The 22072-nt window shown below is 43.6% G+C and overlaps 2 protein-coding genes across 4 annotated transcripts; one reads left to right on the top strand and one right to left on the bottom strand.

The window, feature by feature from the left end:
* Nucleotides 1-1677: 1677 nt before the first annotated feature.
* Nucleotides 1678-12953, bottom strand: LOC124999873 (DENN domain-containing protein 2A-like). Of its 2 annotated transcripts, none has more exons than XM_047575067.1 (20): nucleotides 12830-12953; nucleotides 10901-10972; nucleotides 8969-10018; nucleotides 8779-8864; nucleotides 7957-8051; nucleotides 7663-7872; nucleotides 7420-7513; nucleotides 7280-7330; nucleotides 6993-7198; nucleotides 6003-6112; nucleotides 5700-5769; nucleotides 5250-5327; nucleotides 5026-5166; nucleotides 4626-4774; nucleotides 3804-3981; nucleotides 3349-3390; nucleotides 3108-3216; nucleotides 2444-2713; nucleotides 2273-2359; nucleotides 1678-2180 (listed from the first exon to the last, which is right to left on the bottom strand). In XM_047575067.1, the coding sequence occupies exons 2-20, from the start codon at nucleotides 10957-10959 to the stop codon at nucleotides 2149-2151; spliced, it is 3117 nt and encodes a 1038-aa protein (XP_047431023.1). In that variant the 5' UTR covers nucleotides 10960-10972; nucleotides 12830-12953; the 3' UTR covers nucleotides 1678-2148. The 2 variants fall into 2 exon arrangements, with proteins under 2 accessions (XP_047431023.1, XP_047431022.1); XM_047575066.1 differs by lacking the exon at nucleotides 12830-12953 and adding an exon at nucleotides 11887-12299.
* A 137-nt stretch (nucleotides 12954-13090) lies between these two features.
* Nucleotides 13091-22025, top strand: slc37a3 (solute carrier family 37 member 3). 2 transcript variants are annotated; one of them, XM_047575068.1, is made up of 14 exons: nucleotides 13091-13217; nucleotides 14787-15022; nucleotides 16051-16165; nucleotides 16514-16606; nucleotides 16796-16879; nucleotides 17364-17509; nucleotides 17787-17883; nucleotides 17966-18050; nucleotides 18290-18498; nucleotides 18583-18724; nucleotides 19150-19251; nucleotides 19456-19655; nucleotides 19887-19952; nucleotides 20773-22025. In XM_047575068.1, exons 2-14 carry the CDS (start codon nucleotides 14946-14948, stop codon nucleotides 20863-20865), a joined length of 1509 nt encoding a protein of 502 aa, XP_047431024.1. In that variant the 5' UTR covers nucleotides 13091-13217; nucleotides 14787-14945; the 3' UTR covers nucleotides 20866-22025. The 2 variants fall into 2 exon arrangements, with proteins under 2 accessions (XP_047431024.1, XP_047431025.1); XM_047575069.1 differs by having other exon boundaries at nucleotides 13102-13217; nucleotides 14841-15022.
* The last annotated feature ends 47 nt before the right edge of the window (nucleotides 22026-22072 follow it).

The following is a 22072-nucleotide window of genomic DNA, read 5'->3' as shown; positions in this document are numbered from 1 at the left end:
AAGAAAATGACAGAAAGTGACATGACACTTTTCATTTTGATTGATGGCGAGCGCTGCTCCGTTGCCGCACCTCCACGCCTCTGTAAATTACACCATAAATCATGTAATTAGCGGAGGCAGCCTCCAGAGAGTTCCAAATGCAAGCCTTGAAATGAGGTCAGTAAATCTCCGGAGAGATTTTAGAACTGAATCGGTGGTTGGTTTTAATGGGCCGTGATGTTTGTATGATTTTCCCCCAGAATAAGAGGCGTACCTGCGTGCCTGCAGCGCGCTCGCCAGGCCGACAGGTTTCCACTCGCCATTTTCGCGAAAGGGAGATAATGCGGTTATCAGCGTGTAGCATCTTTTAAGGGTGGAATCCGGCACTTTGCAGGGAAGATTTGAGTTTCAACAAGCTATTGTTGTCCCTAAGTGGCAGATAAGAGCGTTCCCTCCCTGACTGAAAACACATGACATGTGTGTTTGCAGCGGCGAGGGAGGTTCGCCGTGGAAGTACGCCAGCGCAGGATGTAAGGCTTTTGAGGGTCAACCTCTGATCGGTGGAATTAATCGAAACTGTAATTACCTCCTCGCTAACAAGCCGGTCGTCTTGAACAGCGGCCAGGTGTTTAGCAGGAAAAGCTGTGTGACACTTTCGGGTTTGGGGTTCACACATCTGCACACACACACACTCGAAAGTCCAAAAACCTGGAGTGGGTTGAGCAAACATTTCAGCAGCCGTCAGTGCTCTTCTCTCACCACATCCATCCGTCTTCCCGAGACGACTCCTGTCCCGCAGCACTGCAGCTTTCCCACCTTGGGAGCCAGATAGGAAGCTGCGGCATGATGTTCACATTTGTTTCTCCGTGACAGCTTCGACGGAACATGCGTGTTTAAAGCGGCGCTTCCCAGCAGTTTGGCCTTTTCTTTTTTGCCCGTCAGTGGTTTTGTCTACATTGCTTTTAGCTAACCATTTAAAACTCTTTTTGCGCGCTGCACGCAGACATTCAGGTTGAGAATCGCTGGTTTAAAGCAAATAAACGCCGCGTCCGTTTAATACGTGTTTTGCACTCTGTGTCTGTTTAAATGCGTCAGCAACTGTTTGAGATTCCCACACACGGGGTGACAGGTTAGGGGCCCTCAGGCTTGCTTAGCAGGCACAAACCGAGCACGCCATTCTTCAGACAATACGCTACTATGCTCTGGTCTGCACCTGTGTTATGTTTTCATGCTGACGAAGATGTGCTTTCCTCTTTGTGGGCTAAAGATCTGCTGTTTCCATGACTCAGAGACTAAAATAGTAAAGCTGCCACCAAACCCTGAACCCGAAGGCCCTTTGTAGTAAAAAAAAAAAAAAGAAAAAAAAAAGGCCAAATACCTTCGAACACACAAACAGCAGCGAATGGTTAGCAAACGGGCGGTATGTGGATTACTCAAGCTGTAAAACTCGCACATGAATGCTGACTAAACACAATCCCCTCGGCTCTGAACCGCGTCCCAGCGTGCAATTCAAAAAAACTCACCTCGCACTCCTCACATTTACAGTAAAGCAATTTCACTAGTTCAAATGTGCAAACGGGAGGATGGAGGGAAAACGCGGCAATGACATGGATGACACAAACATGTAATGCAGTGGTCGCATGACAAATGGCCCTTTGTTTTGATGGGAAAACAACACGACAACGCCACGACAACAGCTCACCACATCAGAACCGGGGGATATTTATTCAAAGCACTTGTGATGTTGTCACTGTTATGACTGTAAGAAAACTGAGGGATTTGGGAGCGGGAAAGCTCAGATCCTGTGGGTTTTTCTGTTCAGCCACGGTCAGTGTCAGGTTCACAAAATATATACTCCTGCCCCCTGGTGGTTGTGGAGAAGACTGCGGTGCTGAACGGCCGGGGGAGCACACACGCAGAACATAAATCACGTAAATCTTCACAACTACATGCTGAATATTTTCATGTGTCCTCTTAAATAATACTGTCACGGTCTTCATCTGTGTGATGAAGCATCGTTGTCCTGTGGCAGGAGGGTGCGGAGGGGAAATGGCAGCAGGAAGTTGTAACCACAGCAACCTTCAGCAGTCCGTGAAGTGTTTTATGGTTTCAGTGCTTCTTCTCTCAAGTTTACGTCTTTTTTTTCTTTTTTTTGTGCAATTAGTGGCATTACTTCTTGGAGAGAAACTTCATTTTGTTTCCTGGAGAAACAGAAAAAAAACAAGAGTGGTTTAGGATGAGCCTACAGAGGACTATTTGAGCTTGTTTCACCCTGTGAATCAATCATCCTTACCCAAGCCTTTAAGAAACCTGTTAACCCTCCGATGTTCATTCTCATTGATAGAGTCCAGATACTCCTGCACTCTCACTTCAAACAGCCCTTGCGAGAATTTAAAAGAAAAAAAGAAAAAGATGAAGCATTTGAGCGACTCCCAAAACCCCGAACCTCTTCTTTGTGCGGTACCTCTCAGAGCCTGCCGGTGAAGCTCCCTCTCCTGGATGAACCAGCCAAACATCTGGGTCTCCATGAAGACATCCAGGAAGCGGCGGATGGTCTTGGATGGGATGGCCTTGCGAAAACCCTCGCGCAGGAACGAGCAGGAGACGGGGGAGGAGGACGAGGAGGAGTAGCCATCCTCCCGGTCGCCGGTGATGAAGAGGGGGTAGTGGCCCACGAGCTCGACGAAGAAGCGCACGAAGGCCTCGGACACGACGGTGCTCAGGTGGCCGGAGTCTGGAGGGAGGTCGACGTGGGCAAATTGGAGATCACAAATGAATGGTGACAGGCAAAAGTTTTTTTTGCAGAGCTGCTCAGTTGGTTCACACCTTTGAAATTAACTAAATGGCTTGCTATTAAGTGTAGAGCCTGCAAATTCTGTTTAACACCACCGTGAGCTAGATGTGTAGTGTTTAAACAGTTACAGCTGACATGCTAAAATCAGGTTATGAATATGGTGAACATTGTACTATCTAAACAAAATCACCTGAGCCTTGTGTCACCGTGACTATGTTCATATGATTATCTTGTGATTTAGCTGCAGCTCGGCCTCATAGCGCCTCGAGCGCGGCCGCTGCACACTGTCTGAACCGCTCACAGGAGCGGTTTAAGCCTTCATTCACTGTCTCACCGCCGCTTGGATCTCCTCCGCGCTCATTAGCCAGCTCTCTTCTCCTCTCCAGAACGTTCTCCAGGGCCGACTGGAGCTTGGACGGCAGGATGGTGTCCTCGTCGTCCAACTAGATGTGACGAAACGGGACAGGAAATTCAGCTGCACATGTGTTAAGGCTGAAATCATTTGTTCCACACTTATACACGCAGACCGTTCAGGGCCACTAGACGGACACAAGAAATGCTTGTTTGATGCCCACCTGCCTGAGAAAACGACTGTTTCCAAGATCCACGACCAGAACCTGTGCACAGATAAGCTGTTATTGATGTGCTGACGTGTTACAGCTGTTAACAAGTAACATTTCTCTGCGTGATTTCAAGTTAAGGTGCGTGACTTCGACTCTTGACTCTTGCCAAGCAAATTCACACAATGCTAATTATATCAGTGGCTGGTAACTCTCTCTCTGTCTCTCTGTAAATGAAGGATTACAGCCTTAAAATAGCAAGTGATTGACAGCGAAGATGAACTAACATTATTGTGGCTTTTCTTCTTCTCTGAACGAAGAGAAGGAACGGATTAAATGTGAACCGTGGGCGTATGCGTCAGTGGTATTTGCATATTTTCTCCCGCCGCCAAAAAAAGAAGGTTCCACGTTGTAACTTAAATGCATAAAATCTGAGGTGTTTCCCCTCCCTCCCTCCCTCCTTCTCTGACCTCCTCCAGGGGCAGCTCAGTGAGCTGGGGCAGGGAGCTGGACAGCAGGCCGACGAGGAAAGGGGTCGGGGTGCACACGATGTCGAGCATAGCGGAGGGCAGCACGGGGATGTAAGTGTGCTGCCACACGAACGGATACAGCAACGCCACGACTGCATGACAGCACTGGGAGAGAGTACTGCAAGAGAGGACAGGGGAAATTGGTGAAGGGGATGCACAAGGAGATAAACAAAGCAATATATAATATATATGTGATATAAAACTTTAATTGCACGTTTTATTGCTTTGTTATCATGTTTGTAACTCTAAAGGTCAAAGGTGATGGAAGCGGATGACACAGAAAGTTGATTTACCAATTCTCACCACATGAGGGTGCTATAGTGTAAACACAGTCTAAACATAGATTATTCCCAGAAGTAAGAATATTTCCCAGAGAGGAAAGCAAGGCCGCATTCTTCTCTCCTTTACATCACTGGACTTTGCATTCCTGTCTTCTACTACTGTGACCGCTCTTTCTGACTCCCGCTGGTTTTCTTCTGCAGTACAAACAAACTGGCCCCAGCTCAACAGCAATTCAACTGGGTCTCCTCAAAATATCTCTCTGGCATATTCCCTGAATGAAACCAGGGCTGGCTCAAATTTATTTTGAAATGTGGGTCCGGACCACCCGTGTTTCTTCTGACTTTATAATGAAAACATTATTAACTCCCAGCTAATATCTGCCATCCCCGTAATTACATAAACAGTGGTTGAAGGATGCCCAGGGAACCCTCACATTTTTAAAACCAAGGCGTGACATGGCTCCGCTAAAAAGGGACCGACCTGAGCTTGTCGGCGGTGAAGATGACCCGTCTTTCCAGCAGCAGGGAGCCAAACACCCTGAGGAGAAGCCTCAGTCTCAGACAAGAGAAGAGGCATTCAAAGTCGACGTGCTCCAGGCGTGAGTCAGACGGCCGACAGAGCTCCATCACCTGGGAAATGAATGCATAAAGGATGCTTCTTAATCCAAGGGCAAGACTGAACAACGCAGCTGTTATCATATAATTTGGTTTTCATCAGCCTTAACTGCAAATTTTGTGGGTGTCAGTAAATCTGCGAAACGGATCTGCGTGGAAAATTTATGGTTCGTGCATGTGAAGGAAAATCAAGTGCTTCTGTGAACATTTGCAACATTTTAACAGCCAATAGAAACATTTTACTTTCTTAATTTCAACTCCCTCACCTCAGTGCCGGATCCAGGGAGGAACGTTTTGATGTTGATGGTTCTGCCAGGAGCTGGAAACTGGGCCTCCATGATGGCTCTCATGAAGGGCTGCACCAGGGCCGGGGACAGAGCCCTCCGCCGCTCCACCTCATCCAGCACCTACGTTACAAACACATACGCACACAGTTCTGACTTATAAATGTCAGCAATATTATCAGAGGGGACTGGCAGGATCAGTTTACCTTGGAGAACAGGTTGAAACAGCCAAGATGACTAACAATACAATAGACCTCTGGCAGACGTCGGCCTTTTCCACTGGGCTGGAAAACAAAGACCAACATTTACGTGCAGCTGCTTGAAATTCACTTTAACGTAAACACACACTAAATGTCTTTGGATTCAGTGTTGCAAGATTTTCCCATGGCAGAAAACTAATTGTTTTTTAACTCCTCAAGTATTCTTATGGTCACATAAAACGCAGAAGAATGGAAACACATTGATATACACAACAGCACACCCACACATACGCAGTTCCCAGTCGCACACACTTCCGCCCAGACTCTGAGATGGACTGTTTTCCCACAGGCACGCCGACTATTTTGGCACGCTTATTTACTCAGCCGTCAATGTGGTATTTGGCCACTTCCTGCTCAGTAACAGCACCATTATTTATTCGACTCATTTCTATTTACCAGTAAACGCCGGCAGTACCCGAATCTCCTGCTCCCGTCCTCTCCAGTCAAAACAAAGGAGAACATCTCGCTGCCAGGGGACAGCCACAACAAATAAAGATGTAATTTTTTTTTTGTTGTATACACAAAAAATACACACACATGCAGTATAGCAACTATATTGATAGTTAATATTATATAGTCATTATGAGCTTGAAACCATCAAAACCAAAGGCACTTGGGATTTACATTCTTTTATATTAGGATAAATGGAGGAAAGTATTTCATTAACACGAGGGCATTAAGTGCATTTAACACTCTCACCTTGGGAAGCTCTCCACCGGCTCCCAGTCTTTTGCATCTGGGAAACAGAACTGGGGAATTATCCTCAGCTGATCTTCCGTCTCCCTCATGAACTTGAAGCTTCGCTCTAGCTGCAACGTAACACACAGCAACAACAATTTCATGCATTTTAGGTAACTATATCTCCTTCACCATGTTTGTCTAATTATCCTTAATTAAAGCTGCAGTGCTGATTTTTAGTCTCCCCCTTCTGGGAATAAGAGTTACATTACACAAACACTGCTGACATGTATGTACAATACACGCATACACTCTGCAGTTCCTTGAAAATATGTTTATGAAGGTTTCTCAGTCAGATCACGGTATTTCCAAAAACGTGAAAGAAGAACAACTGGACACTAGTCAAGTGAGTTGCTGATGGGTAACACCCACAGATGCTTCAATTTAAACCTAATCTCCCCACCAGTCCTTTAGAACTGAAGAAGCTATCTGGATGAGTTGAATGTCTTCAAGAAACTCTACAAGTCCTTTTTTGGATATCTTTTAGACTCATTCTAGGCTCTGCATTTCTTTGATGCATATTTTATATGGAGAATCAGCAACGCAAGAATTCATAGAACCGTGGTTACATTTGTAACTTTGTCTCTCTACCACCGTCATTACGCTTCCTCCCCTCTCCTCCCCGCTCTGACAAATATATATGTTGGCTTAATCTGCATTGCTTAAATGTAACAAGTTCATTTGTATAAAAAAGTCCTGCACCAGGAGTAAAAACTGTCTATACAATAGTAGTACTCGTTAACCAGCATTGTTTGAAACAAGGTCAATAGCCACTGGATCACTTTTGCTTTTTGACTCATCCCTTTACTTCTTTTAGCTTTTTCAACTTTGCACTCTTGATCCCTTGACCCCGGTTACATTCTTAGATTGTTTTTAATGAACCCTTGCATGGCCTTCCATCTTGGTGCATTTCATCTTCAGTGAAATTGCTAGCACTCCTCTGGTCCTGACCTTGAGGGGGAACTGTTGTGTGACCTCCGGCAGATAGTGGCCGCCAGCCTTTGACTTCTGCAGCGACACGACCAGGAAATACTCAAAAAGTTTGCGCTGGTGCAGGTCCTGTTCCCGAGAGCTGTTTCTGCTGTTGGTGCCGTTGTAGTGGGCCTGGCTCGGCTGACTCAGGATTGACTGGACTGACACGAGACGCTGACGGTGAGCTGAGACAGAGTGGACTAGAGTAAGCTAGAGTACGGTTAAAGACGAAATAGAACGAAAGGCAAAAATATGTGGCGCCCCACCTTTTGCTCTTTCCTCAATTTCACTCTCAGAGTCGCTGTTCTCATCTGTTACTGTAAACGAAACAAAAACTCACATTCACAACTTAGGCATATAAGTAAAATTAAGTTTCACTTCTCTGTGATTGTTTCGGCATTGTCACCTCTTCCTGAACTTGTCTCCGCATAATGATAGATCCTCCTGAGATGTTTCTTCCCAATCCGAGCTTCAAACGTGCTGTTGATCCTCAATACGACCTGTTAAATAAGTCATTGTGAAGAAATATTCCAGTGTTGGCAGCGAGATACTGGAGAAATACTGGAATTAAAGATGAACTCATTCTGAAAAGGTGATTACAGGTCAGCAAGGTCTCAGGAATGCACTAGAACAAAAATTAAACACAGACCGTCGGTATCCTGCGGCAGGTGCGGCTGTAAAGATCCCCAGGCAGCCAGGGGGTGTGTTCAGACCCAGTTGGGGTGGATGGAGGGCTGAGCTGGGGCGGTGATGAAACACCCTCTCTGCCAGTACTGTGCGTCTGCTGAGTGGACCTCCGCAGGTCCAGCAGCTTAAAGCTCCTGGCTGAATTCTGCCTGAAGAAACCAGGTCTAGAGGCCTGCGGAGAGATAAAATATATATGTTTAATCTTTCAACATCACCGAAATCAAAGGATCGCATTATTATGTTGAACTTCAAAAACCTTAGCTGTGTCAGCGCCAGGAGAAGAGGGCAAAGACTGCTGGGAGCACTGGCTCTCCAGCTCTATGTCTTCATAGGGGTTCTCCTGGGACGAGTCTGCAGAAATACCAAAAGTGGTCAGTTCATGTTGTCAGGCATTTTACAGTTGCTGATTAAATGCATTAACATGTTCAGGGCTCTGTATCAAAAGAGATTCTTCCTTTTCTCTCAATATAACATGACTGCATTTCAGTGAAGGAAAGCAAGTACATCATTTAATCAAGTAATTTGAGAATTTGGACCATCTTGTGTTAAGTGGGAATTTGTAGATGCTTTTTTAAATCAGGGTTTTAAACAAAATAAACTCAATTAAAGATAATAAACTGGTTATTTAGCCCATTTGGGTTGTGACCTATTTGGTTTAATGTAAGTAAAGGACCTGAATCACAGTTCATGGTGCACAGAGATAGGAATATCCCAAAAGGGCATTACAGAAATGCCCAAAAAAGGACCACTTAACATTTTCTTTTCCCTGCTCCATTACTTGTCTCATGTCTCAAGTTTATTTTCTGACCCTTCTTTAATTGCAAATAATGTAGCAGAAACTGGCCTCTGGACCGGTTGCAACAGTTGTTGTTAGTATTAACAAGTCAGTGATATAATTAATCATCCGGGCCTATTACCAGGAACATATCATACTTGGTACGTCCAGCACTCCTTCATTTTAGGCATATAATTATATTTACTGATTTCTTCTGCAGAATTTTGTATTATATGATTTATGAAAGAGTTTCACTACATTTTCTGGCTTGTAGATATAAAAGCATGAACATAGGCGTCTTACCCAGTATGTCTTCGTAGTGATGTTCCTGAGCGTGAGTGAAGAGTGGGCTGGTTGACTGTACAAGGTCTTCAAATTCAAATGATCTCCTGTCATGGTGATCAAAAAAAATAATTATTCTATGGCATTTGAGTGAGTTTGTATGGGAATCTAATATAGTCGAAATCAGCAACAGTACATTTGTCTGACTTACCTTTTGAAGTTGTCCCTTGCTCTGTCACCCCTGGGTCTCCCATAGACACCAGAAGGAGGTTTTTGGGACGTTTTAGAAGACATAGAGGGCAGTGGCGGGAGGTTCCTCTGCCCTCTTCCCTGCCTGTGACTTTTTCCCGTAGGGGCATTGGCAGGGTGCTGGAAGGTACGTCGGGGTTTGGGTACAGGGTTGATGGGGGGCGCACCCGGCTCTGTGTACACATTCCCTTCTTTTTTCTTCACCTCCCCCTGTTTGTCCTTGCTCGGTGGGCTGAAGTAGTTTCCGAGCTCTGTAGGGGTTTTCCCGTGGTTGTCACCCATAGCCTCAAGCTTTTTAAAAAGAGTAAATACGGCTCTCTTCTCCTGGCTAGCTGGTTCTGCTCCTCTCCTGTCATTGCTTTTTCTTAGCGTCCCCACCTGCTGCTTGTCTAACGCTGTAGGCGAACAAGGCCTTGAATCCCCAAGCTTTCCTGCATTCTCTTTCTCATGGTCCTGCACGTCTTTGTGAACTCTTCTACTGTCCTCCTCGGTTTGATTGTCACTGGATGTGTCATGGAACGTACCCCTCTGCTGGTTCCCGGGCTCAACAGGTGAACAAGGCCTTGAATCTCTGAGTTCTCCCATATTCTCTTTCCCAATATCCTGCTTTTCCTTAGGGGCCGCTCTCCTACAGCTCTCAGCACTTTGTTGGTCTATTGTTTTATTGACGCTTTTTGTCAGAGATTCTGTCCTTTTTACACTAGCACACTGGCCCAAAGTACCCGAGGTAAGAGATGTCTGAGCAGGCTCCTTGCACTCCCACAGAGAAATCTTGTCCTTGATGTTGCCTCCACTGGTTCTGGGTAACTTGGTTCCTACTAAGAGAGCACTGTCATTGCCGTGAGGGTCAAACATCTGCCTCCTGTGAGCCATCGTGGATGAGTCTTCCCTCCAGATGCTCAGGTTTTCTAACGGGGTGAAGGGAAGTTTTGGTGTCCCTTTTTTACTTTGCACAGCTCCCTTGTTTTCGATATGAAACCCTCTGTTTCCAACAAGATAGCCGCTCTGTAGCCTTAAAAGACACATGAAAAAATACTTTAAAAGCTCAGAAACATGATCAAAACTAAGTCTCAAATTAGTTTCCTGTTTCCTAGCCAATAGCTACATGGAAATATTCTGAAGCAGCCTAACCCTGAAGCAGCTAATCAGTTTAACGGTATTACAAATTAAAGTAGCATATTACAATTATGCGTGAGTTAGCTTAAAGCTAAAACAATGGCTAAATGTGTGAAATATTTAAGTAAAGGTTGCTAATTCATAAACAGTGAACAAAATTAGCAAAAAGCAGCAAATTAACAATGTCTTAAAGTAAGCTAATGGGTATAGCTTGTGAAAATCTAGCTAAAAGTATAAATGTGTAAAATAGTTACTACATGTAAAAGCTAGTAGTTGCTGTTAGTGGGTGAAGTCAGTGGCTTATATTTAGCATAACATGATGACTAAACAGTAGCTAATGTATATAAATTGACCTTGTCAGCTTATGTGAAAATACATCTTATAAACCTTCGTGAGTCAGAAAAAGGCTAACAAAAGGCTAACTGACTGCCACCAGAGTTCCCTGAACTTTCGCTGCTATTCAGGGGACACTGAGTCTTTTTCTGGCGACAGTGGGAAAATTAAGCCTGAGAGTAAATGCCAGAGGACAAGCCTATGACCGACCATCTTCTTTCTCATCGGCCTTGCTAAATAAACACATACTTGGATCGGGGCCCATTTCATCAAACTGTTATGTTTTAATAAATAAACGGGAGGAAATGAAAAGCCCTAAGTTGAAAGACCTTTTCTGACTTTTCCTTAATGGCTGTGGTGATTAAAAGGTTCTTATTTCTCAGGCTCAGGAGGAAATTAGTGAGTAAAAGCGGTTCTAAAATAGAGAACCTGTACTGATACCAACCTGTTGACAGTGGAGTAGATGCAGTCTTGCTTTATTGTCATTCTCTCAGCGGCCTCCATGATCACTGTACACCTGAAAGAGGGAGACGGTGTTTCCTGTCAGTGCTTTTAATTATTACCCTGGTTTGTTGAGTTTGATTACAAATTATTTTTTAAGTGACATCCCGTCTGGCTTTGCTCAAATTTCCAGCTCAGGCTTTTTCGGTGAGTTACATTGTCATAATGTTTTCGCATTTCATTGCGAGATTGTCCCCTGGATAAGGCTGAATATTCCCTCTATGAGCACTGTACAGGGGACAGCTGTTCAGGCTCAAGGAAAAAACACGACAGCCAGGGACTCATGTGCAACTCCCTCACGCACTTCATCACACAAATCAACATTTCATTCAGCAAAGTCATCTGGGGACTCCTGCACTGCACGTATCACTCTCCTCTCCCTTTTCCCTCCTTTGCAGTATGCAACTCTGCCACTAACATTTGGCCCCCACAGTGACTAAAGCACTCAGCTCTCCCCTTCTTTACTCTCATACTTTCACATCTCTAAAGGCAGTTCTTCAAAGTTCATTGTCCTCTAAGATAGTGCTCGGTAATTTCCTGGATCTGAGGCTGCTGTCACCAATTTTTTTAACAGACAGAGGGACTCCGTGTGGCCCTCGAAGCTGTAAAATAGATGATTATGAGTCAAATCATCCACAACTGCACAATCAATCAAAACACATGTAAATGGTTGCAGTCCCTGTTATACAGGAGGCTGCGTGTCCCTTTCTTACTGTGCATACTGCCTACTCTAATATTGGATAATAACTCTAACTCTAATAAATGATTCAGGTTTTACAGTCTTATGTTCATCCATCGCAAATACAATTTTGCAAAGATAACTTTACCTCTACATTAAATTTTAAATGAATTTGTTTGTATAGAATGGGAGCGTACAGGCTGGTTTTCAACTTTATGCTATCGCATTACAAAATTAAATCACTTTCTTACCTCTGTCCATCGTACAGTTTCCATGTGTTCATTAGTGAAGTGGGAGCATAATGCACCAGATGCTGCTATGACAGTATCCATTGGTGTCACCTCCAAACCCCAATGGTGTGCTACGTCCACGATCAACAGACTAAAACGGTTTGATACGAGCCCTGAAGCGATTCATCTGATAAGAGTTTCACCTCAGGCTACTGTACGTACACTCCTCTCCCTGTCTCATCTTCAATCTTCAACTTTCATTCAACCCTCACTGTCTCCACGCCCTGGATGTAACTTCCTCCCTCTCTCTCTCTTTCCCTTTTTATGTAAATCTGCTGTCTCTCTCTGTCACAGCTGACTTTAGGAACTAGCTACATAACTGCATGAGTGTCCTGATACTGACTGGAAATACTCGGATCCCACACATTTTTCTTTTCTTTTGCTAGCTGCCTTGAGATTTGTGACACATTTGGGACAGACGTCATGGTATGATGCTATTTCCCTCCAAATCTGAAGTTCATTGGAATTTATGCCCCAACTGTTCTACAGTTGCTCACGCAGCTGTAGCACGGTGGCCACGCTTCTTGACCCATGATAAATGTTGCTGTTTTTTTCACTTCAATAAAGAAATTGGTAAGAGAAAGGGAAAAATGAACAGCAATGGGCTTAGTGTTATTTTAATTAACACATTTTCTGTTATGATACATAGATCTTATTGCATATAATCACTTTCCAAAGTTGCAATAGAACTACTGGTATGTCCAGCTATATCTATAGTCTCAAGTTTAACTGATGTGAGAGATGTATCACCCTTCACGTTTTTGAGAAAGCTAGAAAGGTTTGGAGACATATATGATGATATGATCTGCTACTGTAAAATACCAAAAATTCTGTTGAACTATAAATTAGCAGTTGAAACTAAATCCATTACACTTTAAACATGTGAATATTGTCAAAGTCTTACCAGAATCCAAGTGATGTTCAAGTTCACTGCTAGATCCCTGTGGTCTCCTCTGTAAACTGGAGCATATAATGACAGTATTTTTTGGCGGTGGGCTTTTTTAAACTGCAAAGTATCCCGCTCGCAGCCAATGACAGTTGGTACTCTTGGTCCACGAGTGGCACAGTGACAGGTGAAAGCTGAACAGCTGTCTCCTCTCGTAGTCGCTTGAGGTATTATTTATTTATTTATTTTACCTGTAGTTTCACTCCTGTCCTTTAGGTGGCAGCAGCGCGCCGCTTTGGGCTGTGGGCAGTGACGCCATGACGCCTGGGGTGACACAGGACTCCACAGTAAACAGACGGTCCCCGCACAGATTACAAGGTAGCTAAAAGAGAGCCTGGGCTGAGAGGTAAGAACCCACTGTAGCGCGTTTATTCCTCCTTACTAGTGTGCAATTGTCAAGTTTTTCAACGCGGACGTTTGTGGAGAACTTTAGGCATAAGGAACCCGGAACTATCTGATAACAGCTGTAGCTAGCTTTAGCCTGTGTGACTTGTCACTCACTGAGAAAAGCAGAGGTAGACAGAAACTGTTCTGAAGGTGTAGAAGCGGCAATTGCACAGTTTAAGAACAAGAATTAAATAGACTGAGCAGTCGTGGTAACTCGGAAAATAGCGGGGTTGTCTGTTTGCAAACAGGCTAAGTGCTGCCTTTTGCTATAAAAGTCACAAATGAGTGATTTACCCCCAGGGGCTCGCCTTGTTTTGTAATCTACTGGACACTGATGGCGTCCTTTGAACAGGACGTCCTGCTCATGACATTTATTTGCGGTAGAGTTGGACGACGTGCAGTGTTATACCTGTCAGATAACGTTTCCGCGGGGCTTACAACAGTGTTGTAGCAGGGCAAATAAAATCCTGCCAGATCATATTTGCCTTTAAGGAGCTTGTGGCACCTTTTTCCGTTTACAGACAGTTTTTAAAGATCGGTTAAATGTCGTGAGGGGTTTGTTAAATGGTGTGACTGGCAGAAGGTCACGGGGTTGTGATTAGAATATCCTCAGTTCTCACATTTCTTATGTATTTTTGCTGCGCTGTTTGTTATCCTGTTATTTACATGATACTTGAGACTTTCAAAATACGGATAAGACCAATGCTTGTTAATGTGGATGTCCACGTTTGAAATGTGGCACTACAAAAAGGCTCCTTGTCTGGGGTAGAAGGTGGGGTCGAAGATGACTTCAGAGTATGCCTTGTAAAACAAGTTAACCAATCGCTTCCCGTTTGCATAGTTTCTATAACTGACCTTGCATTGAACCAGAATACAGATACCGACAAGGCACATTTGACTTGAGACTTGAATTATCCCCCCCAAATGTTTTCCCTACACCTTATTATTCATCCGACGTTAAAACACGTTAATACAGTAGTTGAATTATCGAGACGGAAAAAGTTTCATCATCGTTCTTAGTTGGTGGACTCCTGTGTAAAAGGCATGAAAGCAAGGCAATGTAGGAGCAGAACATGCCGGCGGGGGGAGGTGGCAGTCGGCGCACACTGGGCCCATTGATGCCCGTTTTTAGCAACACACGCCCGAGCCTTTCAAACCAAGTGCATGTGTTCATGTACAGCTCCCACCCGAGAGCGGTGGCCGCTTTCAGCAAGATAGTGCGGCCGGTCATAATACAGGAACTGTCCAAGAGCTGTTTGACCAAGTATTTAATAAATGTTTAAATAAGTAGATCAGGTAAATATTTATCTCTTGGTCACCCCAGTGAATGCAAACACCGTCCGTTACACCCTGGAAAAATGCACTAAATGTGGCCTGGTCAGCTTTAAAATTTAGGATCTTTTATGTTATTCACTGCATGTATGTTCATTTTGTGGAAAACCTTAAGGTTTTGGTATGTATTGTAGGTTTTCTGCTATAATCGTGTTAGTCACTTATTAGATTTCTCTTTGGCTTCCTTCCTTCGCAGGCACAGTTTGCAGGTTTGTTCCCTTAGTGATGTGTTTTTCCCCGTCTGGTGTAGTGCAAGATCCTAGCTGAACCCTGCTCCTTATCCTCGAAGTCCTCCAGCAGCACCTCCTCCTCCCTCATCCTCCACCTCCTCTTCCTCCCTCTGGCCACTCCTGTGATGCCTCCCTCGTGCTGTGGCTGCCTGTCACAGTACACCCATCATCACCTGGTTGTCTTCCTCCTCACGTTCTTTAGGTAATGCAGAATCTGAAAGGATGTGCTTCGTGGCCCGTGTGGTATCGTAAATATACACTTAAGTTAGATTCTAGATGGCAAGATATGTACACAAAGGAATGACTGTGCAGGTGCACCAGGGACCTGACACAGATGCCCTTTGTAAGGCTTTTCACCCCCGGTGTGAATTATTTGTCTGTTGCTTCAGTGAATACTCACTGGAAAGAGTCACAGGGTAGATTAGATAGCGAACATTTTTTTCTCCAATTTGGAAACAAGTTCTCCAAGTTAGCCCACTGAGCTGCAACATAGTGGTTGTAGTTACATAAGAGGATGCTAAGGGAAAAGGAAAAATCAATGTAGCTAGTGCGGGGACACACTGTGAATAGATGTGGGGTGTTAATTTAGGTTAAAGGTCTATGGGGCAAGGTTAACACAGTTCAGACAGTTCTGACCTGTGTTTGTTGAGTTCAATACACAGGATTGCTGCTAGTAAAATGGACCATTTTGTGTTTGTGTTGAGTTTTTCTGCGTGGCCCAAAGGTTTGTACATTGTAAATCATCGTTGGCTTCAAAGCCTATATTTCCTATTTATCAAATCATGTAAAGCACTTAATTTAATACTGATATGAAGAACATGCAGCAAGGTAAGAAGAGAGAAGGAAATTACTTTTATCCCTGACCATCTGGCGAGCTTAACATGTTTCTTTTTTTTTTACAGCTCAGCCCGGTCATATAGTTAATCTTTAATTAGAGTGGCTGTGGTATCACATGTTTGGAACCAAGCCACCTTATCAGGACACAGTGACCTGTACTTTTCAGCAGAGTAAGGATTGGGTATTGGATTGGCTGTAATTCAGTGTTTACTGTAAATTCAGTTCAATGTGCAAAAAAATACAGCACCCATTCCCTTTAAATGAGCTTAATGAACTTAACTTTTCTTAGTGATATATAAGCAACTATAGAGTAGAAGTGTAAATGTTTATGGATGCCTGTCATTACTTTTGATGTAATCAGTTTAGCTTGAGTAAAAGTCTTTCTCTCCGTAGCTATGTGTTGCTGCATGCATCCAGGAAGACGTTCAGCAATGTGAAAGTGAGCATCTCAGCCCAGTGGACGCCGTCCATCCAGAATGACAGCGCAGCAGCGTTCTCCCCTGGCCAGGTACAAAGCACCGAAACAGCGCCATGTTTTTTACGGTTAAAGGTTGGTCCTGGAGCTGGAGGACAGTTATTTAGTGAGAAAGCACAGGATTATTTGGGCTGGCGTCAATATTGTGATCAAGTGCTCAGATTGCAAAGCAAAAGCATTAATTTTACTGTAAAAATATTATTTTATATTTCCTTGCTTATCACTGTTATTTGAACCCACTTTAACATAGTTAACAGTCCAATTTAATTCCAAATGGACAAAAGAAAAATGTCTCCTATCACGTCCCTGGGGAAAGGTCCCTTGAATCACCCTTGCAGATGAATGGCATTTGATAAAGTGTGCTTTCTGTGACTGTTCCAGACGTGGGAGGACAATCGTCTGTTTGCAGATGAAAAGCAGGCCACTCTGTTTTTGGGAGCTCTGGACTCCATCTTCCTCTTCTCGTATGCAGTGGTGAGTGGAGCGCGCGCTGTTCTGTGTTGGCGCCACAGAAATGGGGCACGAGTGGATGTCTGATGCTCTGTGTTTACACTGTGCCAAGTTGCGCCACATTTCCGGTTCCTGTATTTGTTCAGGAATGTTAGTTTCTGCCAGCATTTAAAAAAAAGTCTTTTTTTCCTCTCTGCGCGTTCCTGTCCACAGGGTCTGTATTTAAGCGGCGTCATCGGGGACCGAGTGAACCTGCGCTACGTGCTCTGCTTCGGCCTGTGCGGCTCTGCTGCGGTGGTCAGTGCACAGACAATATGCTAAATTATAGAACTTATTCTTGATCACAAATATACAGATACCAGCATATATAGAAAGTAAACCTTTGAAATTGCAATACCTAACATGTAGATGGTGTAGAAGTAACTGATTACTTTGTAAAGTGAACCCATGTTTTGCTAATAAATGCCTTTGGAGTAGAAAATGTTCACTTTGCATTAGCAGCAATCTGTGGGTTATCATCTGATATATAATATCTGGATATATGTTTACTGATATATGTATATTTCGCCACTTTATGATAAAAACAGAGAAGTGTAGCACATTGTGATAAAACACTAATGCACATATGCATTTATTGGCTGTTTTCCAAGTGCCAATATACTAACAGAGTAAAGATTATCTTATCTCTTCTAAGATCAGACCACGATAACTGGCCTCACTGTGTGTGTGTGGATTTTCATGGTTATTTGCAATACAACAGCAGCTGTGCGTCTGTTTGCAGGAGTTTGTGTTCGGGACTCTGACCGAATGGCTCCAGATCTACAACGTCTACCTGTACTGTGGCCTCTGGGTGCTGAACGGCCTGCTGCAGTCGGCCGTCTGGCCCTGCGTGGTGGCCGTCATGGGCAACTGGTTCGGCAAGTCGGGGTGTGTGCGCGCATGTGACATTTGTGTTTAACTAACGAGACTTGCTTGAGTTGCTGGAAAGCGTCCAACCAGCCTTGAAGTATTTAGTTAGCCTCATGTCTCATGTCAATTAGAGCTGAACAGTAGCGCGCACAATGTCTGCCATTCACCGCCAAAGCGCAGACGCCAGTCGGTCTCAGATCGCCTCCGCAAATATGATTTGCCGCATGTAAAAGTAGAAAATCACGGAGTTGTCCGTTGGGTTACGCGTCATAAAATAAAGAATGTTGTTTTCCAGGCGCGGCTTCGTGTTTGGCCTTTGGAGCGCCTGTGCCTCCGTGGGCAACATCCTCGGTGCCTTCCTGGCTTCTAGCGTGCTCAAGTACGGCTATGAGGTGAGACCCCGAGCTAAACTGATGCTTTTTATTTAACACTGCCGATTTCTAAACGCTAACGCCCCCCTGTTGTTGTGTGCAGTATGCCTTCCTGGTCACCTCTGTTGTGCAGTTTGCTGGCGGGGTCGTGGTGTTCTTTGGTCTTCTTACTTCCCCAAAAGAAGTTGGTAAGGACTGCCAGGAACTTTTAATAGACTCTAAAACCAAACATTACCCATAATCCCGCCCATAACTTAATTTCTGCTGAATACATATGTGTGTATGTATATGATCCATCCCACCCAACTTTGTATGTTTACTTTAAATTGACCTTATTCCCACTAGAAATGTGTTTGTGTAACTTAAACTCTTAGTTATATTTGGTCAGTCTCCTTCGCTTTAATGAGTGTATGTGTGTGTGTGTCAGGTTTGAGCTTGGACTCAGGGACGGGACTCGGCCCAGTGGAGACGGACACAGACAGCCACAAGCCTCTGATGAGCGACGAGGAGGACGAGGTGGAGGTGGAGGGGTACGGGCGACACCGGTCGGTTCAGGAGCCGGACGAATCTCCCGTCGATTCTTCTCCCCAAGCCATCGGCTTTTTCCAGGCTTTCTGCCTGCCCGGAGTGCTCCCGGTGAGTTTTTCCGCTGACATCTTCAGAGATATCAAATGACAGAAATGCCATTCTCACTCCTTTATGTCCCTGTTTGGACCGCAGTACTCCTTGGCTTACGCTTGTCTGAAGCTGGTCAACTACTCCTTCTTCTTCTGGCTTCCTTTCTACTTGAGCAACAACTACGGGTGGAAGGAGGCCCAGGCCGACCGGCTGTCTGTGTGGTACGACGTCGGAGGAATCATCGGTAAGCGGCGGGAATTTTTTTTACTGCCGGTGTTTCCCCATCAAACGAAAACAGAATATGGATTTTAAATTGGGATTTCTTATTTTGAAAGGCTAGCAATGGCTTTTAACTGGGCAGCTGCTTTGATAAGTAGTTGTTTGTCACATTTCAAGAAAATCATTCCACAGGAGTGAAACATGTTGTGGCGTATCTGTTAACAATAGTTTAACAATAGATAAATCCGGATGAATCCATACTGAAAGCGAGCACAGATTACAGAGTCTAGATATAAAAGAGAGTTCAGACACAGTACATCTTTTCTTTTTCAGGACGTATGATGTATCTCTCGCCACACTACTACCTGTCTTTCTCCATCATTGACTAGCTAATAAAGACATTTGCAGTTTTCCGATTCTCACTTTGATCTTGTTGTTTGTGTGTGTCAGGAGGAACAGTTCAGGGTCTGATCTCTGACTTAATGGGGAAGAGGGCCCCTGTGTTAGTATTCAGTCTGCTGATGGCAATGGGTGCCCTGGTGGGTTACAGCCGTGAGTATATTCACAATATCTATATTGTAGCAGCTATACTCCACACAGGCTGAATGAATTTTATTAATTAAGGTAGAGATAACCAATAACATTTGTTTATTTCAATGTATTAGATTAAGATTAAGAACTTCAGTGTCTTCTGCACACATTTAGGTATGATACACCAAAAGATGCTTTTAAAGGATTCTGTTGTGTCTCTCTCAGGATCACCCAACGACCAGGTGATAAACGCAGCCCTGTTGGCTGTCACCGGCTTCTTCATCGGGGGTCCGTCCAACATGATCAGCTCTGCCATATCCGCCGACCTGGGGAGGCAGGACGCTCTGAGGGGCAGTCAGGAGGCTCTGGCCACTGTCACCGGTATCGTGGACGGAACAGGAAGTATAGGAGCTGCTGGAGGACAGGTAAAACACAACAACAACAGCAAAAAAAAAACAAAAAAAACCCCTCAGTTTAGTAGAGGCTGTATTCAGGTGATTGTGTCATCATCTGTCTTGCCGAGCGTGTTCTTGAAAAGCAGAAATCCTGAACGTAGCTGTTGTGAAATCTCCAGCTGCTAACTGTTTTCACAAAATGCATTTTCACCAGTGGATCAGAATGACATTTAACCTTTGCATTTCTCCTTCGTGGCGTAGTACCTGGTGTCTCTGATTGAGAGCAAGCTGGGCTGGATGAGCGTCTTCTACTTTTTCGTTGTCATGGTAGGTTTTTGTGATTTTCTAACATGTCTGAGGAACATAGCTTGTGTTTACAGCAGCTTTACCTTTTATTACGTCCTTAACTTTCTTACATTATGTTAATTGCTCATTGTTAGCTTGCTAATAACTTAGCTTCGGTGTTATATAGGCTTTCGGTTGATATCATATCGTAGGGGTGGGTCTTGGCGAGGACTTCACGATACGATACGTATCACGATACTTGAGTCACAATACGATACATTATTGCGATATTATGATATATTGCAATATTCTACATAGTCCACTTAAAATACACATTGTATATATATGTACATCAGATGACAGTAATAATTTATTGGACAGATTGAGTCAAATTAACAACATTAATCCAAATGATTCATTTCTAGTTTATTCCCCTTTACAGAAAAGGTGGTAGTGGACGCGTGGAAGTCGTTCACGATCGACCCAAAACATGACTTTTTCTTTTAAAATCGATATTATGACATTCAAAATCAATAGTGTATCGGAAGAGAAAACATTGCGATATACTGCCATATCGAGATTTTTTCCCATACCCATCATATCGTAATCATGAGTTCACAAGTTCCATTTGAAAGCATGGTGGCTGAATACCATTTAGCTGTTTCAGTTTCATGGTCCGTGTGTTGCACATGCACACTCGTGGTTGCACTTTGATTAACTGTAGCCATTCCTATTGTCCATTTTGATAGTTTTTATAGCTACACTAGCATAAATATGACTTTTTCTTTTAGGTACATAATATTTCTTACACCTTTAGCAAGAATCGTAAATGACCTAATTTTCTTGTGTCTTTACATCACAGACTGGAGGCTCCATCTTGTTCATCACTCCCTTGCTAATCAAAGAGCTGCGTGCCATGTGGAGGGACAGACAAGCACTGCGACGTCAGCTGTGAGAGCCGCAACATCTGCCGGCCGTAACATTTCTGCAATACTTGTCACAGCAGGTTTGGTCAGATTCAGCTCCGTAGGTGAGTTTCAGGACGTAGAAAGATTTGGCTTGGATCTCTCCCACAGCCGAGACTGTTAAAGTCCTTAAACGTTCACTTACACTCATTTTAAAGCAAATGGTTGGATGTCGCTGAAGTACCGCGGTGTAAAAAAAAAAAAAACGTTTTAAAATCGGTCCACCGGATCAGTCTGTGAAATTAGGACCTTTGCAAGGCTATCACAGAACACACTAATGTACATATTTTAAGTTTTAAATTGTTGTAGATACTTTTAAATATGGATGTACTTGAGACAATAAGACTGAATTATATACGAGGAGCTGAAGATCAAGCCCTTGGAGACAATTTGAGGGTCAGAATCACCTAAAGAATGTGAATACTGATTGTAGTGTATAAATCCAAAGTTAGCCATTGTAAATATGTATGATATTTTTAAATATTGCACTCCAGATAATTAGGCAAAATCTGAAAAGCCCATTTTAAACCACTTAAAATTTAGCTTTTCCTGACCTTGCAGCCACTTGATTTGTTGTTTTGTACAGTTTTTATTCGTAATCGGGTTTAAGATACTGTAAAGCCTGTTCAGGATGGGACTGGTTCTCAAGGTTGTCTGTATGAATCGCTCTGTGACTCGCTCGTCATTCCCTGTTCATGTTTACATGTTGCGTTTTAGTGTCTTAATGCACTGTCAATCCACACACTTGCAGAAAACTGTGCGCTCATATCTTAAACTTACTCTTTAATAACTGTAAAAACTGCACAGTTGAATCTTCAGGAGACTTTTTCTTGTTTTTTTTTTTTGGAGGACGTGACTAGAAATTTTGTTTTTATTTCGTATTTTATTGCCTTACTGGTTATTTATATCTTCCTCGGTAAGACTAGAATCGGTGATTTACTTTGCACTACTCCTGTGTCGATAACCCAAACATCTTGTCAAGTTTAGGAATAATGATTTTACCATCAATGCGAGACCTTCGCTGTCTGCGGAAGCCGAGCAGATGTAGTAGAATGTATATGGAAATGTATGTAGAATGTGGTGTATTTTTAAATTTGTTTTTATTTATGTGTCAATTTTTCCTTTAAATAAATGCAAATTACACTTTGCAGATCGTGAATATTTCATTTAAAGTTCTCATGGTATGTGCGGAGATTT

This window comes from Mugil cephalus, chromosome 22 (genome assembly GCF_022458985.1).
Source record: "Mugil cephalus isolate CIBA_MC_2020 chromosome 22, CIBA_Mcephalus_1.1, whole genome shotgun sequence".
Lineage (NCBI taxonomy): Eukaryota > Metazoa > Chordata > Actinopteri > Mugiliformes > Mugilidae > Mugil > Mugil cephalus.
Note: the sequence above shows the minus strand (reverse complement) of the source record. Positions and strands in the feature narration are given on the sequence as shown.